Source organism: Bombus affinis, chromosome 2 (assembly GCF_024516045.1).
Source record: "Bombus affinis isolate iyBomAffi1 chromosome 2, iyBomAffi1.2, whole genome shotgun sequence".
Classification (NCBI taxonomy): Eukaryota; Metazoa; Arthropoda; class Insecta; order Hymenoptera; family Apidae; genus Bombus; species Bombus affinis.
Genome location: NC_066345.1, coordinates 6,307,684 through 6,328,560, shown reverse-complemented (window position 1 = coordinate 6,328,560; position 20,877 = coordinate 6,307,684). Strand labels below are relative to the sequence as shown.

The 20,877-nt window shown below is 31.5% G+C and overlaps 2 protein-coding genes across 15 annotated transcripts in view; one reads left to right on the top strand and one right to left on the bottom strand.

The window, feature by feature from the left end:
• The first annotated feature begins 273 nt into the window (after positions 1-273).
• The window catches only part of LOC126928708 (serine/threonine-protein kinase mig-15), a 77,615-nt gene continuing 57,011 nt past the window's right edge, over positions 274-20,877 (top strand). For 6 of the 14 annotated variants that reach the window (XM_050744378.1, XM_050744376.1, XM_050744374.1 and 3 more), the window contains exons 1-2: positions 278-1,047; positions 2,029-2,094. In XM_050744378.1, coding sequence (XP_050600335.1) covers positions 982-1,047; positions 2,029-2,094 — 132 coding nt within the window. In that variant the 5' untranslated portion in view covers positions 278-981. Of the gene's footprint in view, positions 1,048-2,028; positions 2,095-20,877 lie in introns of all 14 variants that reach the window. The other 8 variants (XM_050744382.1, XM_050744381.1, XM_050744384.1 and 5 more) reach the window with 5 other exon arrangements.
• Positions 12,423-14,114, bottom strand: LOC126928721 (jerky protein homolog-like). The gene is made up of 2 exons (XM_050744421.1): positions 13,967-14,114; positions 12,423-13,816 (listed from the first exon to the last, which is right to left on the bottom strand). Exons 1-2 carry the CDS (start codon positions 14,031-14,033, stop codon positions 12,624-12,626), a joined length of 1,260 nt encoding a protein of 419 aa, XP_050600378.1. The 5' UTR covers positions 14,034-14,114; the 3' UTR covers positions 12,423-12,623.

Here is a 20,877-nt window from a genome sequence, read left to right as displayed (position 1 = left end):
ACGACCATCTATTTTATTTTTAATTATTTAGATTTTCCATTTGTGTGAAATATGGTGTTGTACATTTACAAAAGAAATAATCATTTATGAAATATACAAATATTATTAAAATACATCATACTTATTAATTATAATTGGGAAATAGTGAAACCATCAGTGAAATGATTTTTTGTTTAATTTTATTTTATGATAAGAAAATTAGGAAGGGAAGTAAGTACTTGCCGCCATCATAGTTGGGCTGATGACGTCAAGAAGCATAGTGGTATACAATCGTAGCGCACGAAAAACAAAGACGGTGAAAATATTGTCTACATTAAGAAGAGAGAACAGAAAAAGCATGTGTGCGCACGCATAAGAACGAAGAAGATAGTAAGAGAGTGCCAAGGAGGGAATGAGAGGGAATAGAGGCGTGCAGCAAGCAGTACGACAGGACATAGAACGGCCGCTGCCGTGGTGTTTGGGCTCGGCTCGGTTGTGCCGCATCCGTTATGACGATACGATAATCCAGCGCTTAGCGCTGTGAGTGTGTAATACATTGCTTGCCATTACGCATTATTGACATTTATATTTTACGAAAAATTTAGGGAGAACGTGATGGAAGTGTATTGTTTTCTAATCTGATTGGTAAACTGTTCCTTCGTTGATCATTAGAGTTCTTTCATACGCCATGTGCCATTGCTCTATGTGTATTTCCTTTCTTTTTCGGTTGTGTTCGGTTAAATTTTCATGAAAATATTCGTGTAACTAGTTTACCGGTGAATTATTTTAATACAAATTTTCTGTTAGTGATCCTGGTGTTCTGTGTTAGTGTAAGTGCGAAGACGGAATTTTCTTCTTTCTATATCTCTACATTATTATACGGTTTAAATTGCAATAAGGAATAAGAACAATAACGAGAGAAGCAGAAAAGGGGATAGACGGTGGATTTGCTGAGCTCAAGTGAAAAAGATATCTCGCAAGGAGCGCAAGTGGCGTATCAAGATGGCGCATAATTTGGCACCGAGCGTCAACTGTTCGCTCGACGACATTGATCTGAACGCTTTGAAGGTGCGTTACGACTTTTAATGATTTTTATTTATCAGGCATAATATAATATTTAATGATATTTGTTTATGGACACAGAAGTCTATTTTTTGTACTTTCTATGAATTCAATGATTGATAATTAACCTCATAAGAGTAAACGATGATTATTATTTCTTGGTAGCACCACAGCATAATGAAGAAAGAAGGAAATAAGAGAATACAGTTTTGTTGAATTTCTGTACAATTTCTTAAAATTGCCTTTTAAATGCTTTTTAAAAAATAAATTAAGGAGATTCGAAGTTGTTTAGTTAGTCATTTTTGTATTTTGTTCGCGTTTATAGTTTTGGTCTGATTTATACAAATTATCTAAAATTTAAGATTAACAGTTAATATTGTGAACAGATATTATACATACAATTTTTACTTACAGTATCATTAAGTAAATATAAAATTATAGTTAGTTATTATTATCTCTTTTTTCTCTCTTTCATTACTGTATTATTTTTCATTGATGCAAGAATTTTTTTTATCTCTGATAAGTTGTAATATATGTAACTTATTTTAGAATGTGAACTAAATATAGTACATACATGCATACACTATGCAGATGTGTATACAGGTACCTGTTAAACAAATATTAACAGTTTATATTATTTGAATATTAAAGATTTAAGTATTGTATTTAAGTATTATATTAAGTATTAAGTATTGTATTTAAGTATCTATTTCTTAAGGAGCTATAAAATATTTAATAGTATCTTAGTATATGAAAATAATCAGTTTGATGTCATATCTTGTTCATGTATAACACAGTTTATTGATATTATCAATAGCGTGACATGGTAGTATCGTTAAAAATTGTTGATTCAAATATTATTTTATACATAATATACATCATACAGTGTATTGTATATATACATTGTACAAAAAACATGATATACAAATATAATTTATACTTATATATGCATGTATATATACTTATATGTGTGCATGTGTGTTATAGGAACCAGCAGGTATTTTCGAGTTAATTGAAGTTGTTGGTAATGGAACCTATGGCCAAGTTTATAAAGTAAGTATATATTACAAATTCATACATAGCAATATTTTACATTTGTCTCTTTCTTATGAATAATATGAATGAATAATAGAAAATTTGTATAGAATCTTGATCAAAAATTCAATATATTTTAAAATGTTAGATTATATAATAATTGTAGTTTATATGTCAAAGATCTGGTATTGTTCTTTGAAATGATAATTGCTTTTAGTAATTTATGGTACTGAAAGTTATGATTTTAGATTATTATTATTCAAATTATATTATCATTCAAAGAATAACTATAGTTTGTCAGAATAGTTAAATGCACATATACAAGTAGTATACAGTATTAGATAACTTATGATTTTTGAAGAATAGTTAAATCTCTGATTTTCTTAATTTTTTTCCCTTATTTACATTACATTTAGTTATAACTTCTAATTACTTTATTTTTATACACATTACTATGTTATATATCTTTTTATATATATGTGATTTTATGAAATAAATACATATATAATACATATATTATAAAATAAAAAAACTTTAAAGCTTGATTGTACAAGGGATAAATGCATCTATGATTTTTAAAATTTTTATATAATATGTATCAAAAATAGTGGTAATGAATTATAGGTTAATACAAAATGATATTTTTATGACTATTTAATATTTTCTTAAGATCCATACACACATATGTAAAGATTCATGTACAGATATTTACATATAGTTTTATATTGACTTAAGTATAAAAATAAATAATGATTTAGCTGACTTAAATCATAAAATCAAAGAAAATAACCATTCATTTCGAAAAAAATTCTCTCCCGAATTATCTTCAATTTTGGAAGAAAAATATATGTATAAGAAAACGTAAATTTCAATCGGAAGAATGCAAAAGATGCATCATATGATGTTAAGGTATAGAGAACAAGGCAGATTCTAGCATTATTAATGTTGTTTTACGTATACATTTTTTGTATAGTGTAAGTTATATCATATGTTAATTTGTGTTTTTTACAGTGTATATAGTTCTCGTATTATCAGAGGTTGTTATAATATGTAGAGTACATTGGATGTGACATGATGTGCCTAATTTTTATTGTACATATTGCTCAAAAATTAATTTGTACATAGTTATGTTGCTCAGAGACATTATTATGATTCTTACTTTTGTATGTGTATGATAATAAAGAGTAAGGGGGGAATGAGGAAGAGTGCGATGACCTACTATTGATGACGACATAGAACGAATGAAACAGCCGTGCGCATGAGTACAAACGATTAAACGCTGTGTTGTCAATTTGTACTGATTCCTCAATTGCTTATATCTTTCACAGTTAAAGAATTTTTGAAAAAATTTGTATAAGAAATTAATCAGAAGAAGTGATAGCTGTGTCACATACTTTAATGTCATCGGTAGAGTATTGTAATATTTTATAACGCTAGTATTTTCTTTCTCCTTACTTCCTCTCTTTTTCGATAAAATGTATGTTACGTTAGATCAACTTAACTGTAACTTAAATAAGAATTAAAATAATAAAGAATAGTATATACATACAGTAATATAAGTTTTATCTTTTATGGCTATTGACTGTCATTAAAATGGAAATTACAGATTTAAATTATGTCAGATCATTTATTCAGTATTTTAGTGCAAATGTGTGCACTTTTGTGCACAAAAGTGCACACACTTGCACTAAATTGTTTAACATTTTTCTTATCTGAATTCACCCCCTTTGCCTTCCTCTTTTATTTTTGTATTTAATTTAGTTCTTCACTTTCCCAACTGACTATCTTTTTGTTAATGTACTATTTTGGTACGTATGTCAGTTATTCAGTTATATAATCTCACAACTTCAAATATTATTTATTGGTTTAAAAAGAGTATGCGATCTCTTTTTTTCTATATTTTTTACATGCCAAATTTTAACGTTCATTTTAATTTATATGCATCGTTATTGGGATAGAAAAAGTAGTTCTTACGAAATATATTTGAAGAAAAGATGAGAATTGAGATTATATTTTTTGGAATATTTTGGGAACTACAGGTTGCAAGATATTTTTTAAACCCCCTAACGGTCATTATTAGTTTATACATAGGTACTATATATGGTATATATGCTATGTATGGTCGAAATTCATTTTCAATGAATAAATAGTAATAACATAATGGAAGATTATAAATAATAAACAAAATTTATTGCTCTTTTCGACTTCACACACATATGTAACCCAATAACATGGTTTCATTTGATATAAAAATCATATTCTATACTGTTCCATCGCGATATGGTATCTTTCAAAACATTCTCCGATCCGATGCTCTGGTGTTCGAGGACATGTATCACGAAAGTAATTAGTTTGTTGCAATGAACAGAAATATTAGATCCAATAATTTTAGTCTCCATCGCGTAATTAATTTTTTATCGACGCTGTCCTTTAGGCGTGACATTTATATCAGTATTCTCATTTTCATCAGTTTCTTCTATTCATTGTCGCCAGAAATTATTAATTACGTCGTTCGTCTCTTTATTGGAACTATGTCACTTTCGGAATTACTATCATAAATATTTTCAGAATAACCGTTATCACTTTCTATGTAGGTATATCACAGGAAATGTTCAGAGTCAATATAAAATTCGTCACCATACTTTTAATTTTACGATATACGTTTCTTGTTAACACTCAATTTTCTTCTTGTCATGTTAGAATACTATTCATTAAATGTTATAAGGAACGCGAGTCTCTAATCGCGTTAAAAAGAAAAAACGTGTAAAGTGTTATTGAGGGTATAGGGTATTCCTTGTGTATAGGGTATTCCGGAGTGTGTCAAGATTTTCGATTAAAACACATTTGAGCAAGAACAAATTATTGAACTTATAAAGATCTCGAAATGTGACACTGATTTTTTGTTGAATATTTACATAATAAAATTGTAATATGACATTACTTCGTATTCCGAGTGAAAGTGAAAGTGAATATGAAAACATGGAACTTAAAAAACAGAGCTCTCGTTCAATATGTATGATGTTTATATTTTGAAGATTTTTCTAACTATTTTGTTTTATATACACTTTATAGTTGAAACAGTACAAATACTACGTTAACGAGATAACATATTTAAATATTAATTACAGGTAGTAGATTATGTATATATGTAAGAAATTATGAAATTATTATGAATTTTGGCAATTGTATATTTTGACATTTTATTTCACATATTTTGACCATTTCTGGTATGTAGTTACAATTCGAAAGATAAGCAAACATAATTCTAATGTAAGAGGACAAACAATTTTAAAAACAGATTTTCTTTTTTCGTCTATAGTTCATATATTTATATAAATTTAACTGAAAATGAGAAACAAGAAAAATGATTAGACATATTCAAATTTTTAAATATATATTTTAAATAAACAACTCTTTTCTTTAAACTTTGTGTCTGATTTTTTTTCAATAACATGCAATTAAAAAAACATGCACCTTTTAAGATTCGAAAACTATTTTCATTTCATTGATGATTGGATGGATGATTGCCAATAAAAATTACACGCGGTACAGTTTTCTAAGAACTATGTATTTCCCATATAAATTTTAATAAAATTGATGAATGCTGCTTTGAAATGTACCTTTATACGTAGTTTAGTTTGCAAGTGGTGTCAGTTATCTGTTTCCAGAATTGTAAAAGATTAAATTTATTTTAATCTCATCGGAATTATTAATAAATCCCGTTACTATAGTTTTATATATTTTGTGGGAAGATAATATTCATTATTATTTTATTGTTCATAATTCGTTAAGTACACATCTATTAAATAAATGATTTAATTTGAGATACATATAGTCGTGGACAAAAGTAAGTGGATGATAGATAGTGTCCAAAAAAGTTTGGCGGTGGATCATGAGATTGGTACTTAAGTACGAAATAACGAAATCATGATTGTAGATAAGCATATTGATATACAGAGTGAAAATTTAGAAGAGACTATATTAAAACTGTGTTTCAACGAAGGATTTGTCTCTTAATAAATGATTTCAAGAATACAGTGTCGGTATTTGAAAATATTAATTTAAGTTATATTGGAAATCTAATAAATAATAATAATTTAAATATATATATATATAAAAGTCATGAATGAATAAAAGTGATATGAAAAATTCAAAGTTTTTAATTTCACATTCAAGTCCATTAATATTTCATAAAGTATTTTATAGAGTACCATGTTTGAAAACGTAATTATATTTTTTACATAAATCCAAAATATTTTTCATCAATAGCAATAACATAATAACATTTCAACGGTATTTTTCAATATCTTTCAATAAGCAAGAAGGAAACCTATCTTCAACGATTCTGTCGAAAATCCATATTTATTTTTAAGTATGTACTAACAACTTGCCTTTTTCGACGGAAAGTAAGCAATGTTAAAGTTGCGATCATTAAATACGGATATCTTGAAAATAAAAATTTATATTAGGTCACTCCATAAGTTCGTTCCGTTTTTCGAGCGGTTACATATGTTAAGATTGTTTACATACCTTTCAGTTTCACGAAAAAATGTAATCCTCCTTTCGTTGTACAACTTCTTCTCATTTTTCAAGTGCATTGGTCTCTTATCGCCGTATGTTTATGAATCGACACATGAAATGTAGACACAAAAGTCGGCACGAACTTATGGGATGACCTAATACTTATATTGTATTTTCGAGCTATCGCGGGGAGACGCGGTCGCGAGAAAACGCGTCAACGGGAGTCGTAAATTCCCGTTACGATTGTAATGATCGACAACACGAATAGATCGATTCCCTTATTTTCGTTAAGATAATAGGGGTAGTTGTTGGAGTATAACACTGCGATTCACAGGATTATAAAATTTATTTCCCACACTTTATGCAATCACACAAATTAGTAACGCCGTTGATTAAGATACAGGTGACGAAGAAAAGGATTATTCGTAGATGAGAGAATTCGTGTATATATTGACTTTGACTGTTCGTTGGTTATGAGAACCAGTATAGTGACCCTTCTGGTGGTGTAGAAGAAGTCGGAACTGTAGGAACTCTACCCTAGGAGATGTAGGAACTCTAGGAACTCTGAAATTCGTTCTGATGTGATTACGGAGGAAAGTTCGGTATGGTGTGCCTTTTGAACGAAGAACGCGGATTCGTTGCTCACATTTTTAGGTAGGAAAGTGAGGGCAATAATCCGCGATACCGATTGGTTATGACCAATGTTGGGAATGAAGATAGGAGGAAGAAGCCTCCTACCAACGTGGTTCATGGGCGACATTGTTTATGGGAAAAACCAGCTTTTCCGTTAGACAACTATTTGGTTTTTCTTCATTAGCTAACTACCTGCTTTCTTCGTAACTTGCAAGAATGTACAATAGACCTAAGGACTTTATAAGTACCAGTTAGAAACTGAAAATACTTGCAGGATTAACGGTTCCTGCAGGTTTAGAAGACTCGGTTTATGGTGGGACCTTAGGTTATTGAAGGTCCTTCTATGGGTGCTCGGGCCTTGACGGTTAGACAATGAAGAACGTCGAGCGGACCTTTTCACGCGACGTAATATATATAGTTATTATACTTATAATAACTCCGACGTTATTCTCTACTTTATTCAAACACACATGTCATTACAAGGCCTAACGTGTCTTTAACATATGTTGTAATGTCTTATGCGTTCGTCGCTAATATGATTTATGTTACGGTTATGCTATTAGAAGGTATCTGGCAGTTTGAAAGATGGTAGAATTGCGTGTTTCTAGACCTAGAAAATCAGCTTTTCATTGGCAAGCCACATAAACGTGCCATTGGTCAGGGATTACCGAAGAGTTTCGATAAACGCCATGCATCAGCATGCAAAGAATAATTGACCAAAGCACAGAAAATTTCGAAACCAGGAGAAAACTTTTCAGAATAGTCACAAGTACTACGTTAAGTATTGTTGGAATCGCCTCACCCCATCTGAAGCATAGGCGAGTATAATATCAAATAATCATGGGATCTAGTTCAATATAGTGACTCGCAAGAGTATTTATTTATTTACCATATAAAACTTTTATGTTGTATGTGCATATTATGCATGTTACATAAAACATGAAATTTCATTAGCCCTATTATAGGACGCAATTGCTATAATTATATTGGCGAGATTTGAATTTAATCTGAAAATAAATGTAGAAGTTACGAGATATTTATTCCAAATTTCTATTTAGGAAAAAATTAGTACATGGTATGAATATAATACGTGTTAAAGATGTTTCCACTGAATATTGAGACGTATTAACATTGTGATTGCCTGTTTAAATACTTTCGTGATCTTTGTAAAATATTTGTATACGTGTGCTAAATATCTTATAACTTCTGTATACATTTTTGGAATTGTTTATAACTTTACCAATATAATCATAAGAGTTGCATGCCATTACAGAGCTAATGAAATTTCAAAACGTTTAATATAACAAACCTAATATGTTCATGAGATGTGTTGGCAAGTGTACGAATACTTTCAAGAGCCTCTGTAGTTTGATTTATTGCAAATTTTGATTAGAACAGATAAGAATTGAATAAAGGTCAAGTTACGTTTTAATCAGAGACTTAGAATAATCAAATTCTATTAGTTTAATGTAGTCTCAATTAGGAAGCTAAGATTTACTAGAAGTTTTAGCGTAGTTTCGATCAAAAGACTCAGTCAACCGGTCTCAATCTGGAGATTCATTACTTCAGAGAATTCTATTTAGCAAACTCTATTTAGTACCGTTATATGCTATCGGCTAGTTGTCGATGATCACTAGATTCAGGAGGCTATGAACCAGGCGTCGATGACGCATGAGCGATTGCCTGATCGTCACTTAAATCAAGTGCGTTAAGTAAATTATATGATCATATACATTTTTATAATTATATGATCATATACCACCTTGATCATATACAAATTCAAACAAATCCTTGATATTTTTATTATATTTTCAACATTATGATAGAAATATGTTTCTCTAGTGTTAACTCTTTAATTTTCGTCGTAAATGATATTACTAATGATTTCTGCATTTCGGGGTGATGAAATGTAAGCATTCTGTCACTAAAAACATTTATAAATTAGAAGTATAAACTTATGGGAAACGGTACATTTAAAATTCATAGTATGTATGCACGTATGCATTAATAATTCACTGGCTGAAGTGCACGCTTAGGCATATGTGTAAATGGATTTACACTGATGATAAGAAGTAATGTGGTTGCTTTTTATTGGTGTGCGTCATCACATACTTCATCACAGGTTAATATACAAGCAAAAATGCCTTCGCTCTTCAGCGGCAGGACCAAGCTTCCATAAATCATGAGTCACCACTTTCCCAAGACTCCACAGTTGTATAATTTTCCATAGATAAAGCGACGGTTGCTTCTTTGTTACCACAAAACCTTGCAGCGAGAATTATTGAATTTTTATCAGTAGTATTTCTCAAATCGTTGTCATGAATAATAATCTGGCATTCTTTCCACGACTCACTTTCAAATTTGGCAGCTCTCGTTTTCAGTTTTTGAACTATTTTTATGCAGTTCATTCACTTGGGTGTGGCTGGTGGTTTTGACTGGTTGCATCAAGTCGAGATATCTCGTCCACTGTTATGAAGGGGTTAAAGTACAATTAGGGAAAATTCATCGAATCAAACAGCAGGTGATAGATAGATGCAGGCGTTGAGGTCAGAGCAAGGTTACATAATATATTCTTAAAAATAAGATTATATTTTTCGATGCATTGATCGGTGTAGTACATTATACTTTATAAAGAAATATTAGTCTGTTATGTCAGAAAACTATTACTTTTTTTTTAAGGAGATGTAAGTATTTTAAAGACGTTTGTTAACGAGTACCTGTCTCAACATTTACGTATAATGATTTAGTTTGACGCTACTGCTCATTTAATAGCGTATGTTCAGTAATTTGCAGATCTTCGAAAATATTAATAATAATCATAATTGTTAGTTTCTTTTGCAAGATAATTAACCCTTTGCACTCGGGACTTTTTTCGCGCGGCGCACCAGTAACTCGAGACGTTTCGCAACCTTTTTGACGCATTTCTTACCAGTAACTTAAAATCATTACACACACAAATTAATGTATAAAATTTTTATATTTTAACATTTTATATATCTTTACATCTTCTTTCTTCTTCATATCTTTATATTTTTATAAACATAATTTCTTAAATATTAGTCTCTGTAATTTTTCTGTGTATGATATTTCATGTAACAATTCCCAAGATGCATGCTCTGCTTGTCGGGGCAAGTATTACAATCATATATCGTTTGATGCCTTTTTCCTGTTTTATTTCTCTGAGAACAGACTTTGCAGTCCTTTGTAACTCCTGTTAGAATATTGTGTAGCTTTCCATTCAAGCGGATATGTTCGGAATCTGAGGTTGAAGTCGAAGCTCGATCGCGTGGCTGGCGAAAATCCTCCAGTCAATTGGTGGACTAATGTTTTCAAATATCGCAAATGATTAAATGGCTGTTCGCTTCTCTGCTGTTTAGTGGCTTTATATAAAATATATGAATTTATTGAACAAATTTCTAAAACACCCCCCCCCCAAAGGTTTACGCCACCATTTTAGCGATTTTCTTAAGAAACAGTACGTTGAGGCATACTGATCTATACGATCGACACCGCCCATATGTTTGATATAATTTATTACTACGTTAGGTTTCTTGACGGTCACTTCTACTCCATCTCGTAAAATTCGTTTCACAGGCGTCATTCCTGTATTGTCTCAGTTAGTCAAGCACGTGACAACCCTCTTGTTCTTCCATGCTAAAACTAATGTATTTCTTTTCCGGTATACTACTATTGACTTTTTTCCGAATTTTGTTCTTTTTATTTGTTCTGGTATATGCTTCTGTTCGTTAAGATAGTTCCTGTGAGGTGGCATTTCAATTTTAATAATTCTTCTTCCAAGATGTAGCTCGTATAATAACGATCAGTGAACATATGATATTCTTGAACATCAGATATTGTTTCCAGCAGCATTGCATAAAGATGCAATGGTAATGTCGTTCATATCGGAAGGTCGGACCTTATCAACTTGTCCATTGTTAAACCGGTACTTGAGTCTGCCATCGTATAAACTCTAATACTTCATTTGGTTGGTTTCTTTGGATTGTAGATAATAAAGGAGATTCGATCTTTGAACTTGATCGTAGATTCATCCACACAAATTCCTCTTCCCCGTGTAAAATACCGCAGCAATCCAAGTGGTGAGCGAGACTCACCTCTCGAGTTGCGGCATCACACCACATGGTGAATGAGACTCACCTCTCGAATGAAAAGGATTAAGTCATCTGTTAAGTAAAGAAATTATCTTCTTTTAAGTTTAATATATATTCTATTATATTTTTTTTAGCTCAAATTCTAAAGTATTTAGCATTTTCTTTGGCTATATATAATGTTTCCTTTACACTTTATACGAATGAAATTTGATAAAACTTGTAATTTGTTGCAAAATTACAAAAATAAATAATTTTATACAAAACATCAGAATAGAGATCACAGATAAATGTTAATAAATATAATAAATGCTAATCTTTCACTAACAAATTGCTTCGTAACTTGAAAACCAAAGCCGACGAAAAGTTATTAAGAATTAAAATCTTGATAATATATTTCATAATCATTTAGATCGGCGAGGTAGCCATACCCAATAATTAAATTCTTAATAATTGTATTTAGTTAAATAATTACAATTGTAGTTTCTTTTTCGTTTAATAAGACAAATTATAAAGAATTCGAGAAAGAAGAGAGGCAAAAAGAAGCCAGTTTGCGTATATGTATTTGTTTCTATATCATGTAATTATATAAATATAAATTTAATTCTAATTCAAATTTTGTACAGATGATTTACGTATCTAGCGACTTTGGTGGGTACTCGCACTGATAAATATCCGCCGATGTACAGAATGGGACACATAAATCGGAACACCTAAATATCTTCGTTTTTAGTGGTTTCATGGAAGAAACTACACAGCAGAAAGTTGTGCTATATGGAGGAGTACACACAGTGGTAGATAATGTTTTTTCTGAAAGTCATTTTTTAAATAACATTTTAAGGTCATCATTATTTTTTTGTGGGACCATATATTTGTTTAATACATGAATCGATTCATCTCGATATTTTCTACAAAGATTTAATTTAACAGTTACTTTAACTCTAATTTGTCAAATTGAATGTATAAAAAGCAAAGAGGACGTAAATACAAGGAGACCATTTCGTGTCTTTCCTTGTTTTCCATATACTGTTGAATCTTGATTATCGTAACTCATAATAATAAATATCAGGATAGTAAGAAAACAGCTTTTCGTATACCCAATGACATATATTTCAAACCAAATGGTACAAACAAACAATTAGACGCTACATAATATCTTACCCGTTTCATACCTTACTTCTCACTAAAACGTATTATATTTTTTAATATATTTTTTAATGTATATGTCTTAATATAAGTAGTTTTTCCGAGTTACTCTCATTTTGTAGTTCAAACGATCTAGTCCTTTTATGGAGAGCTACCATAAAGTATATCTTCAAAGTTCTCGTCAATAAGTTCGTTCGTTCCTGTATCCATAACTGTGTTTATAAAATCTAGAAGAGTATTCTGGATATCGTCTTGTGTGCCGGTATTATGTTCTTTATCAGTTTCAAACCAATTCATCACACTGGTACTGCTGCACTCTCCGTATCCTGGTAATCTATTCAGTTTTCCAAGTTCTATGTTTTTTTTTATTATTTCGGACCTTTCCGAACTCTGTTGGCTTTCATTCTTCAAAAGCTTGTCCCACGCGTTTTTGATTATTGGATTCTCGACTTTTAACCAAGCATTATATACCATACGACAGAAATCGTTCTTATTTAATCGGGAATAGATGCGTTTAAATTCTTTATCTGAAATCTTCTTACATTTTTTCATTAATGATACCAGCAATTCTTTTCGGTACATTCGCTTGAAACATGCGATTATTCCATGATCCATTGGTTGTATGAGCGGTGCAGCGTCATATGAAAAGTGCATGATTTTAACAAATTCATCTCTTGTACTTATTATCGTGCTTTCGTGATCCAAGCCAGCGTTATTTAGCAGCAACAGAGTTTTCTCTCTGTGTCCATTTCTCTGTTGTCTTTCTGTAACTGATTTTAAGAAACATTCATAGAACCATTCATTAAATGTGTCACTTTCAATGTAATGTTTCTTGCTAGTTATGTACATAATTGGCGGATCACTTGTGTAAGAACTACTGGTAGTTTGAGTTTTCTTAATCGTCTCGACTATTAGTATCGGCGGCTTGTGACATCCGGTAGCATTTGTACAGAGAAATATAGTAACTTGTTTTTTGTACAGTCTTCTGCTTGATTGCGACAGAGTATTTTTTGATGCTGTTTTCCACATTAGTGTTGTGCTATCGGTATTGTAAACGTTCTCCAATTTGTACCCCTCCTTTTGCATAAACTTATTAAACTCAGCTTTGAAGGTATCCACCGCGGCTTCATTTGGTATTTTTAAATTTTTCTTCATATCTTCTTTACGCAAATTGTGACGTTCTCTAAAGTTTGCCACCCAACGGAGACTGGCTGTAAAAGTACTATTTTTTTTTAATTGTTTATTAAGTTCCTGAGCTTTTTCGCTTATTATTGTTCCTGTTAATTTTATGCCTTTTGCTATACATCGTATGTACCACTGGCGAAGAAGTCTCTCTAAATCCGGATGAATACATGACTTTAAAATTATTGCGGTACTGCCACCTGCCTCGAGACATTTTGTTATCTCTTGTCTTCTTATCTTTATACTTCTGATGCTACTAAGGCTAATACACAACTCTTTTGCTATGTTTCTATCAGACTTACCTTTATCTATCATCTCAAGTACTTCGCATTTTTTGATAACTGTCAACATTTTCCGTTTTGGAGGCATTATTGTTTGGAACGTTTCGAATGTAAATACCGCACTGAAATGTCCTGACGAGATTTTAGTTCAACAGTTATAGTCGTCGACAATTTTGATAGGGGGAAACAAATACTATATGGATTATATACGTATATAGCTATATACGTATATATGTATATGAGATACACTATAGAGAATTATACAACATTCTGATGATTGAACGTTCGGATAATGTATGTATGTGATGTATAATCGAGATTATATTGTATATCAAAATAACATTCGACTAATAAAATAATATTCGACCAAGAGTTGATAGAAGCAAGCAGCATGAAAATGAGAATTTAATATGAGAATAATGAGAATAATTTTTTTTGTAAATAGTTTATAAATAAACGGATTTTTGTAACTGAATTTATACTTCTGTCTATTCTACAAATGTTAACCTTTTCAAGAATACTAACAATCCATTGTTTCTGCGAATATTGTAGAACTTCTTTTCATGGTTTTATTTTTCGAGTATTTTTACGTAATTTTGTAAGAGCAAAAGTTAATGATTGTAACTACAAAAATAAGCGAGTCAAAAATGATTTGTAATTTTGGACATAGGTGAATTATGGAACTACACGCATCATCGTGCTTTGTTGTTAATATCAAGTAATTTAAAAACAGTGTTCTTTTTCGTAAAAACTTCAACGTAGATTATACCTATGAAATTTGAATTTTTAGTATATACTGGCAGCTTGCCTTTTTCGATTGAAAGTGAGCAATACTAAAATTGCGGTCATTAAATACAGATATTTTGAAAATAAAGATTTATGTTAACCCCGATGCTATTTTCTATTTTATTTGGGTATTACTTAGGTGAATCCTGTTTCGAAAATTTACTTTAGTACCGTTCTGTGCTATCGACCATTTGTCATAAATCACTAGATTAGGACAATAGGAACCCATGCGCCGCTGGCTACGAAAACATGAATGACGCATAAGCGATTGCCCTATCGCTTTTCAAACCCGGTGGGTTAAGCAAATTATATACACTGCTATATGTACAAGTGTGCGGACACTCGCTGCAACTCAAACAAAACGATTATATAATTATTATATTTTAAAAATTATAATAGAAATATGTTCCTCTAGTGTTAACTCTTTAATTCTCGTCGTAACTGATGTACTGTCAAATTGAAACTGGAACGAGGAAAATATACTTTTGCCAAACAAGTCCCATGTTTATTACTAATAAATAACTAACACTTGGTAAAATCTATATAAACTTATAGAATGTAATTGAATAAACGCATATTGCAATCATTCTAATCTCTCAGCATTGCACAGATATGTATGCTTGCAGTCACTAAACTTAGCTGTTTTCATGGAAGTCATTTTCATTCATCTTCAATTGTGTTTTGTTTTTTATTTACACTAATGAATATCAACTATTGTTTTGGACAATATCGACTAATTGCACATGCTTAACCGAGATAAGATCAGATGCGAATGTACATTATAGAGATTTATTTCAAATATATTTTATCTACACGGTAGTATATACTCACCTTACGAACAATTTTTAAAATTTCCAGTTGTGAAACCAGATTCGTGCAAGCAGTAGAAATTAGTGTTTATTCCACGCAAGAAATTGACATTGACGGCGGAATTTTTTTATTGAAAACTTTCAAGTCGTCGAATTTCACCGTCTGATTTTCTATCTGTTTAAAATTCGTGGAATTTTAAATCAAATCTGTACTTCTATTAGAATGATTTTGGACATGTTAGATTTTTGACCATCTAACCAACATATGTTATCATGTGGGTTCTTCTCTTTTTACACTGTTGTGCGATAGATAATTTTTCATATTCAGTATATCGCACGTATCTTTGAGCGGATAATAAATCTACAAAAATTTATTGTTTTTTTAAAAGATTTTTTATTATGATGGGCTATTCTTTTTTAAAAGATATGCCTGTAAATACATCCATTGTTCGGAGAAACATTTTTTGCAAACTTTTTAATATATAAATTAAGCGTTTTAATTTACAGGTTGAGTTGACTAATTTGGCGACGTCAAATAATTTGAAAATTACTGTAGAAAGCACTGTTTTGAACAAAAATTAGGTAGGACTCATGTCAATATAGTTTTCTCTTATTCTTTATCACGACGAGTAACTTATAAATCATAAACAGATTGCAAATATCTTACTCAGAAAAATACAAATCAAGAATAGCAATACACCCAAACCGGCTAGCTTGCTGCGGAAATGTACAAAACCATAAACATGGACAGAAGACTAAAAAGGAAGCACCCAGCAGACCTTATAAAGGACATAACGTAGCAAACACGAGGATGGTACCCCGCTGGGGGTAGCCACCAACATGCTAATTTAACTGTTAAAAAATTCCACCAAATGTCCAAATTGGACAAATTGTGAATTTCAATAAATAAAAAAAAAAAAAAAAAAAAAAAGATTGCAAATATCTATGTAAATTTATATTTAATTATATTTATCAGTAGTATTTGTCAAATCGTTATCATGAACAATAGTCTGGCATTTTTCCACGACTCACTTTTAGATTTGTTATCTCTCGTTTTAAGCTTTTGAACTATTTTTATGCAGTACATTCACTTGGGTGCGGCTGGTGGTATTGACTTTGGAGATATTGGATACAAAATGGCCAATTCCAGCAAATTGAAAAGAATTGCATTTAGTTCTTTTTTTCAGTTGTGTGACGGAATTAACTGCGAAATATTTCGTCGGTAGAGTCAAACTATTAGTATTAGATGACGAGATATCTCGACACAAACGTTAAACAGCTGGTATCGAGCCGCGAGACATCTCGTCCATTGTTATGAAGGGGTTAAAGTACAATTAGGAAAAATTCATCGAATCAAACAACAGGTGAAAGAAATGTCTAAACGGTTTCCTAAATATGGAGAAGTCTGTCCAATTACCTGATCTATTAAAATTCGACGAACTGCTTTCATTTCGTCTCTTTAAACACATTCTAATGTAACAAATAGTCTTTCTTTTACAATTTCTAATAATGAATGTAACCTAACATTGGATATGAAGCTGTTTATATTAAATATTTCTTATTTAATATATAATATTCTGACTTAATAATCTAATAAAGGAGTTTTAGAAAGTATAACTATATTTCGACAAAGATGAACGAGATAATCTGGTCCTTAAGTACAGATTTACCAACCAATATTTCGCGATTAATACTTTTACAAATTTCAAAATGTAAATAGAATTGTTACTTTCTTGGCCTTTATTAAACATAACTGTAAATATTTTTAATTGACATGGGTAACTTCCATTCGCCGAATGATTTCGGCTCGATACTTTGAAGAACAAAGTTGTGTTTAGGAACATATATGGGAGATCGGAACACCTAAATATCTTCGTTTTTAGTGGTTTCATGGAAGAAACTACACAGCAGAAAGTTGTGCTATATGGAGGAGCACACACAGTGGTAGATAATGTTTTTTCTGAAAGTCATTTTTTAAATAAGATTTTAAGGTTATCATCATTTTTTTGTGGGACCATATATTTGTTTAATACATGAATAGATCCATCCCGATATTCCCTATAAAGGTTTAATTTAACAGTTACTTTAACTCTAATTTGTCAAATTGAAGGTATAAAAGGTAAAGAGGATGTAAATACAAGGAGACCATTTCGCGTCTTTTCTTGTTTTCCATATATTGTTGAATCTTGATTATCGCAACTCATAATAATAAATATCAGGATAGTAAGAAAGCAGCTTTTCGTATACCGAGTGTCATATATTTCAAATCAAATGGCACAAACAAACAATTAAACGCTACATAAAATCTTACGCGTCCCATACCTTTCTTGTCTATAATACATATTATATTTCTTAATATATTTTTTAATATATATGTCTTAATATAACTAGTTTTTCCGAGTTACTCTCATTTTGTAGTTCAAACGATCTAGGCCTTTTATGGAGAGCTATCATCAAGTATATCTTCAAAGTTCTCGTCAGTAAGTTCGTTCGTTCCTGTATCCATAGCTGCGTTTATAAAATCTAGAAGAGTATCCTGGATATCGTCTTGTGTGTCGGTATTATGTTCCGTCTCAGTTTCAAACCAATTCATCACAGCGATACTGTCGCACTCTTCGCATCCTGGTAATCTATTCAGTTTTGCAAGTGCTTCACCTATGTCTTTTCTTATTATTTCGGACTCTTCCAAACTCTGTTGGCTTTCATTCTTCAAAAGCTTGTCCCACGCGTTTTTGATTATTGGATTCTCGACTTTTAACCAAGCATTATATACCATACGATAGCAATCGTCTATTTTTAAGTGAGAATAGTTGTGTATAAGTTCTTCCTCTGAAACGTTGTTAGATTTTGGCATTAATAATTTCAGCAATTCACTTCGGTACCGTCGCCTGAAGCACGCGACTATTCTACGATCTATTGGTTGTATGAGCGGTGCAGCGTCATATGAATAATACATGATTTTAACAAATTCATCTTTTGTATTTATTATCCCGTTTCCGCGATCCGCACCATTGTTATGTAACAACAACAGAGTTTTCTCTCTGTGTCCGTTTTTCTGTTGTCTTTCTGTAATTAATTTTAAAAAACATGTATTGAACCATTCATAGAGTATGTCAGTGTCCATGAAAGGTTTGATGTTAGTTTTGTTCATAGTTGACGGATCACTTGCGTAAAAACTCTTGAAAGATGGAAAATCCTCAACCGTGGAGATTATTAGTACCGGCAGCTTGTGACATCCGGTAGCATTTGTACAGAGAAATGTAGTAACTTGTTCTCCGCCCATTCTTTGCCTTGATTGCGATGTCTCAAAGAACAGAGTTTTTTCTGGTACTGCTTTCCACATTAGTGCTGCGCTATCGGCATTGTAAATATTATCCAACGTGTACTCCCCGTCTTGCAGAAGTTTTCTAATCTCAGCTTTGAAGATATTCGCTTCATGTTGATTTCTTAAATTTCCACTAATATCCTCTTCACGGAAACCAGGACGTTCTTTAAATCTTGCCACCCAACGGAGACTGCCTTTAAAATTATGATTTGTGTGAAATTGTGCATTCAATTCCTGAGCTTTATCCTTTAACATTGGATTTGTTACATTTATATTTTTTTTTGTACATTGTATGTACCACTCGTCAAGAGCTTTGTGGAAATTCGAATCAGAAGCTGTCATTTCTAATACTATTGCGTAACTGCTAGTAGTCGCTGAGTTGGCTTCAAAAAATTTTTTTATCTCTTCTCGTCTCGATCTTATAGTGGATACGGCGGAACATGAAATACCATACATTTTTGCTATGGATTTCTGAGTTTCACCTTTGTCTATCATCTGAAGGATTTCATATTTTTTCTCAATTGTCAACAGTTCTCGTGTTCGAGCCATTATTGTTTGTAACGTTTCGAATGTAAATACCGCACTGAAATGTTGTGACGAGATTTTACTTCAACAGTTACAACTTTACTTCAACAGTTCGTCGACAATTTTGATAGGGGGAAACAAATACTATATGGATTATATACGTATATAGCTATATACGTATATATGTATATGAGATACACTATAGAGAATTATACAAATTCTGATGATTGAACGTTCGGATAATATATGTATGTGATGTATAATCGAGATTATATTGTATATCAAAATAACATTCGACTAATAAAATAATATTCGACCAAGACTTGATAGACTCTTTCTATTTCTGGCGGATTTTGAAGCTCTGTACAAACGAAACAAAAGATATTTTTACTATCCATTTTTTAATTATTTGTTTATTGATATTTTAAGATTACATAAAAAATTAACCGAAAAAGAAAACTCAAAATTCACAGAGTTGGCAAAGTGAGGGGTTCAAAAAAAAGGGTGTCCTGGCGTGCATGATTTCAACCCTTCTAGTCATCTGAAGGAAAAAAGCCATATGGATTCTTAATTAGCATAAATGCGGCTATAGCCTGAACCTTGGAAAAATCAAAAAAATATTTTTTCACAAAATGGCGACCGTTTGAAGAAAAAGTTTCCTTTTGGGCATGTTTTTCTGGCAATTTCGAATTATTTAAAAATAGTAAAATTAAGAATTTTGATCTGAGCGTGGTTCAGGCGATAGAGGAATGTATAAAGAACATTCACACCAAATTTCAAATAAATCGGATCACTAGAACTTGAGATATCGTGCACGCCAACTCGAAAAAAGTAGTTTCGAGAAAAACGCGTTTAAAGTTTTGAGACAAGTTTCCGGCAATTTTACTCATAGAATGGTACAGCATATTTATATATTTTTAATCGGCGATTCCTGCTCTATACAAGAAACCTTCCTCTACTTCAAACTGCTCATTCTCCGAAGTTCTTTCATGGAGATGATCAGTTTTGGCTTCCTTTGATGCCTCTGAAACTCAGAGTTCAGAGCGCTCGATGCGAATTTTGTCTCGCCTGACTGCGAACGCATGAGCTTTTGGACCAATCGTGATTCCCATGTCACTTAAGATTTTTAATATGGGTATAAAACCTTCATTAAAAATACGTATTGCGAGGAAAGTGGAAATTTGAATTGTCTGTGTTCGTGCTTGGATGTGCTTCGGAGTAAAAGTCCATATTAAAGAGTTTAACGATTCGTTATTATTTTGGGTTTCAGAACCCAAACATCGTTCCAATTGAATTATTGAATTAAAAATATATTACAAAGGGATAAAATACAATAAAGATTTCAAGAGGGTATTCATACGTAGGTACTCGGGCAAAGTCTACCGTCTACTGTTCCTTTGTTCCGGTCGGACCGGAGCAGATGCCCGGTCATAAAAATGGCTGTAACTCATAAAATAATTGATATTTTGAAAAATCCTTTTAAGGGC

Bases quoted from the DNA above. Each gene is read 5' to 3' on its own strand.
- LOC126928721 (XM_050744421.1), bottom strand. From the start codon at position 14,033: ATGCCTCCAAAACGGAAAATGTTGACAGTTATCAAAAAATGCGAAGTA. The intron at 13,817-13,966 runs GTAAGTCTGATA...ATCCGGATTTAG, and splicing joins ACTTGAGATGATAGATAAAG to AGAGACTTCTTCGCCAGTGG.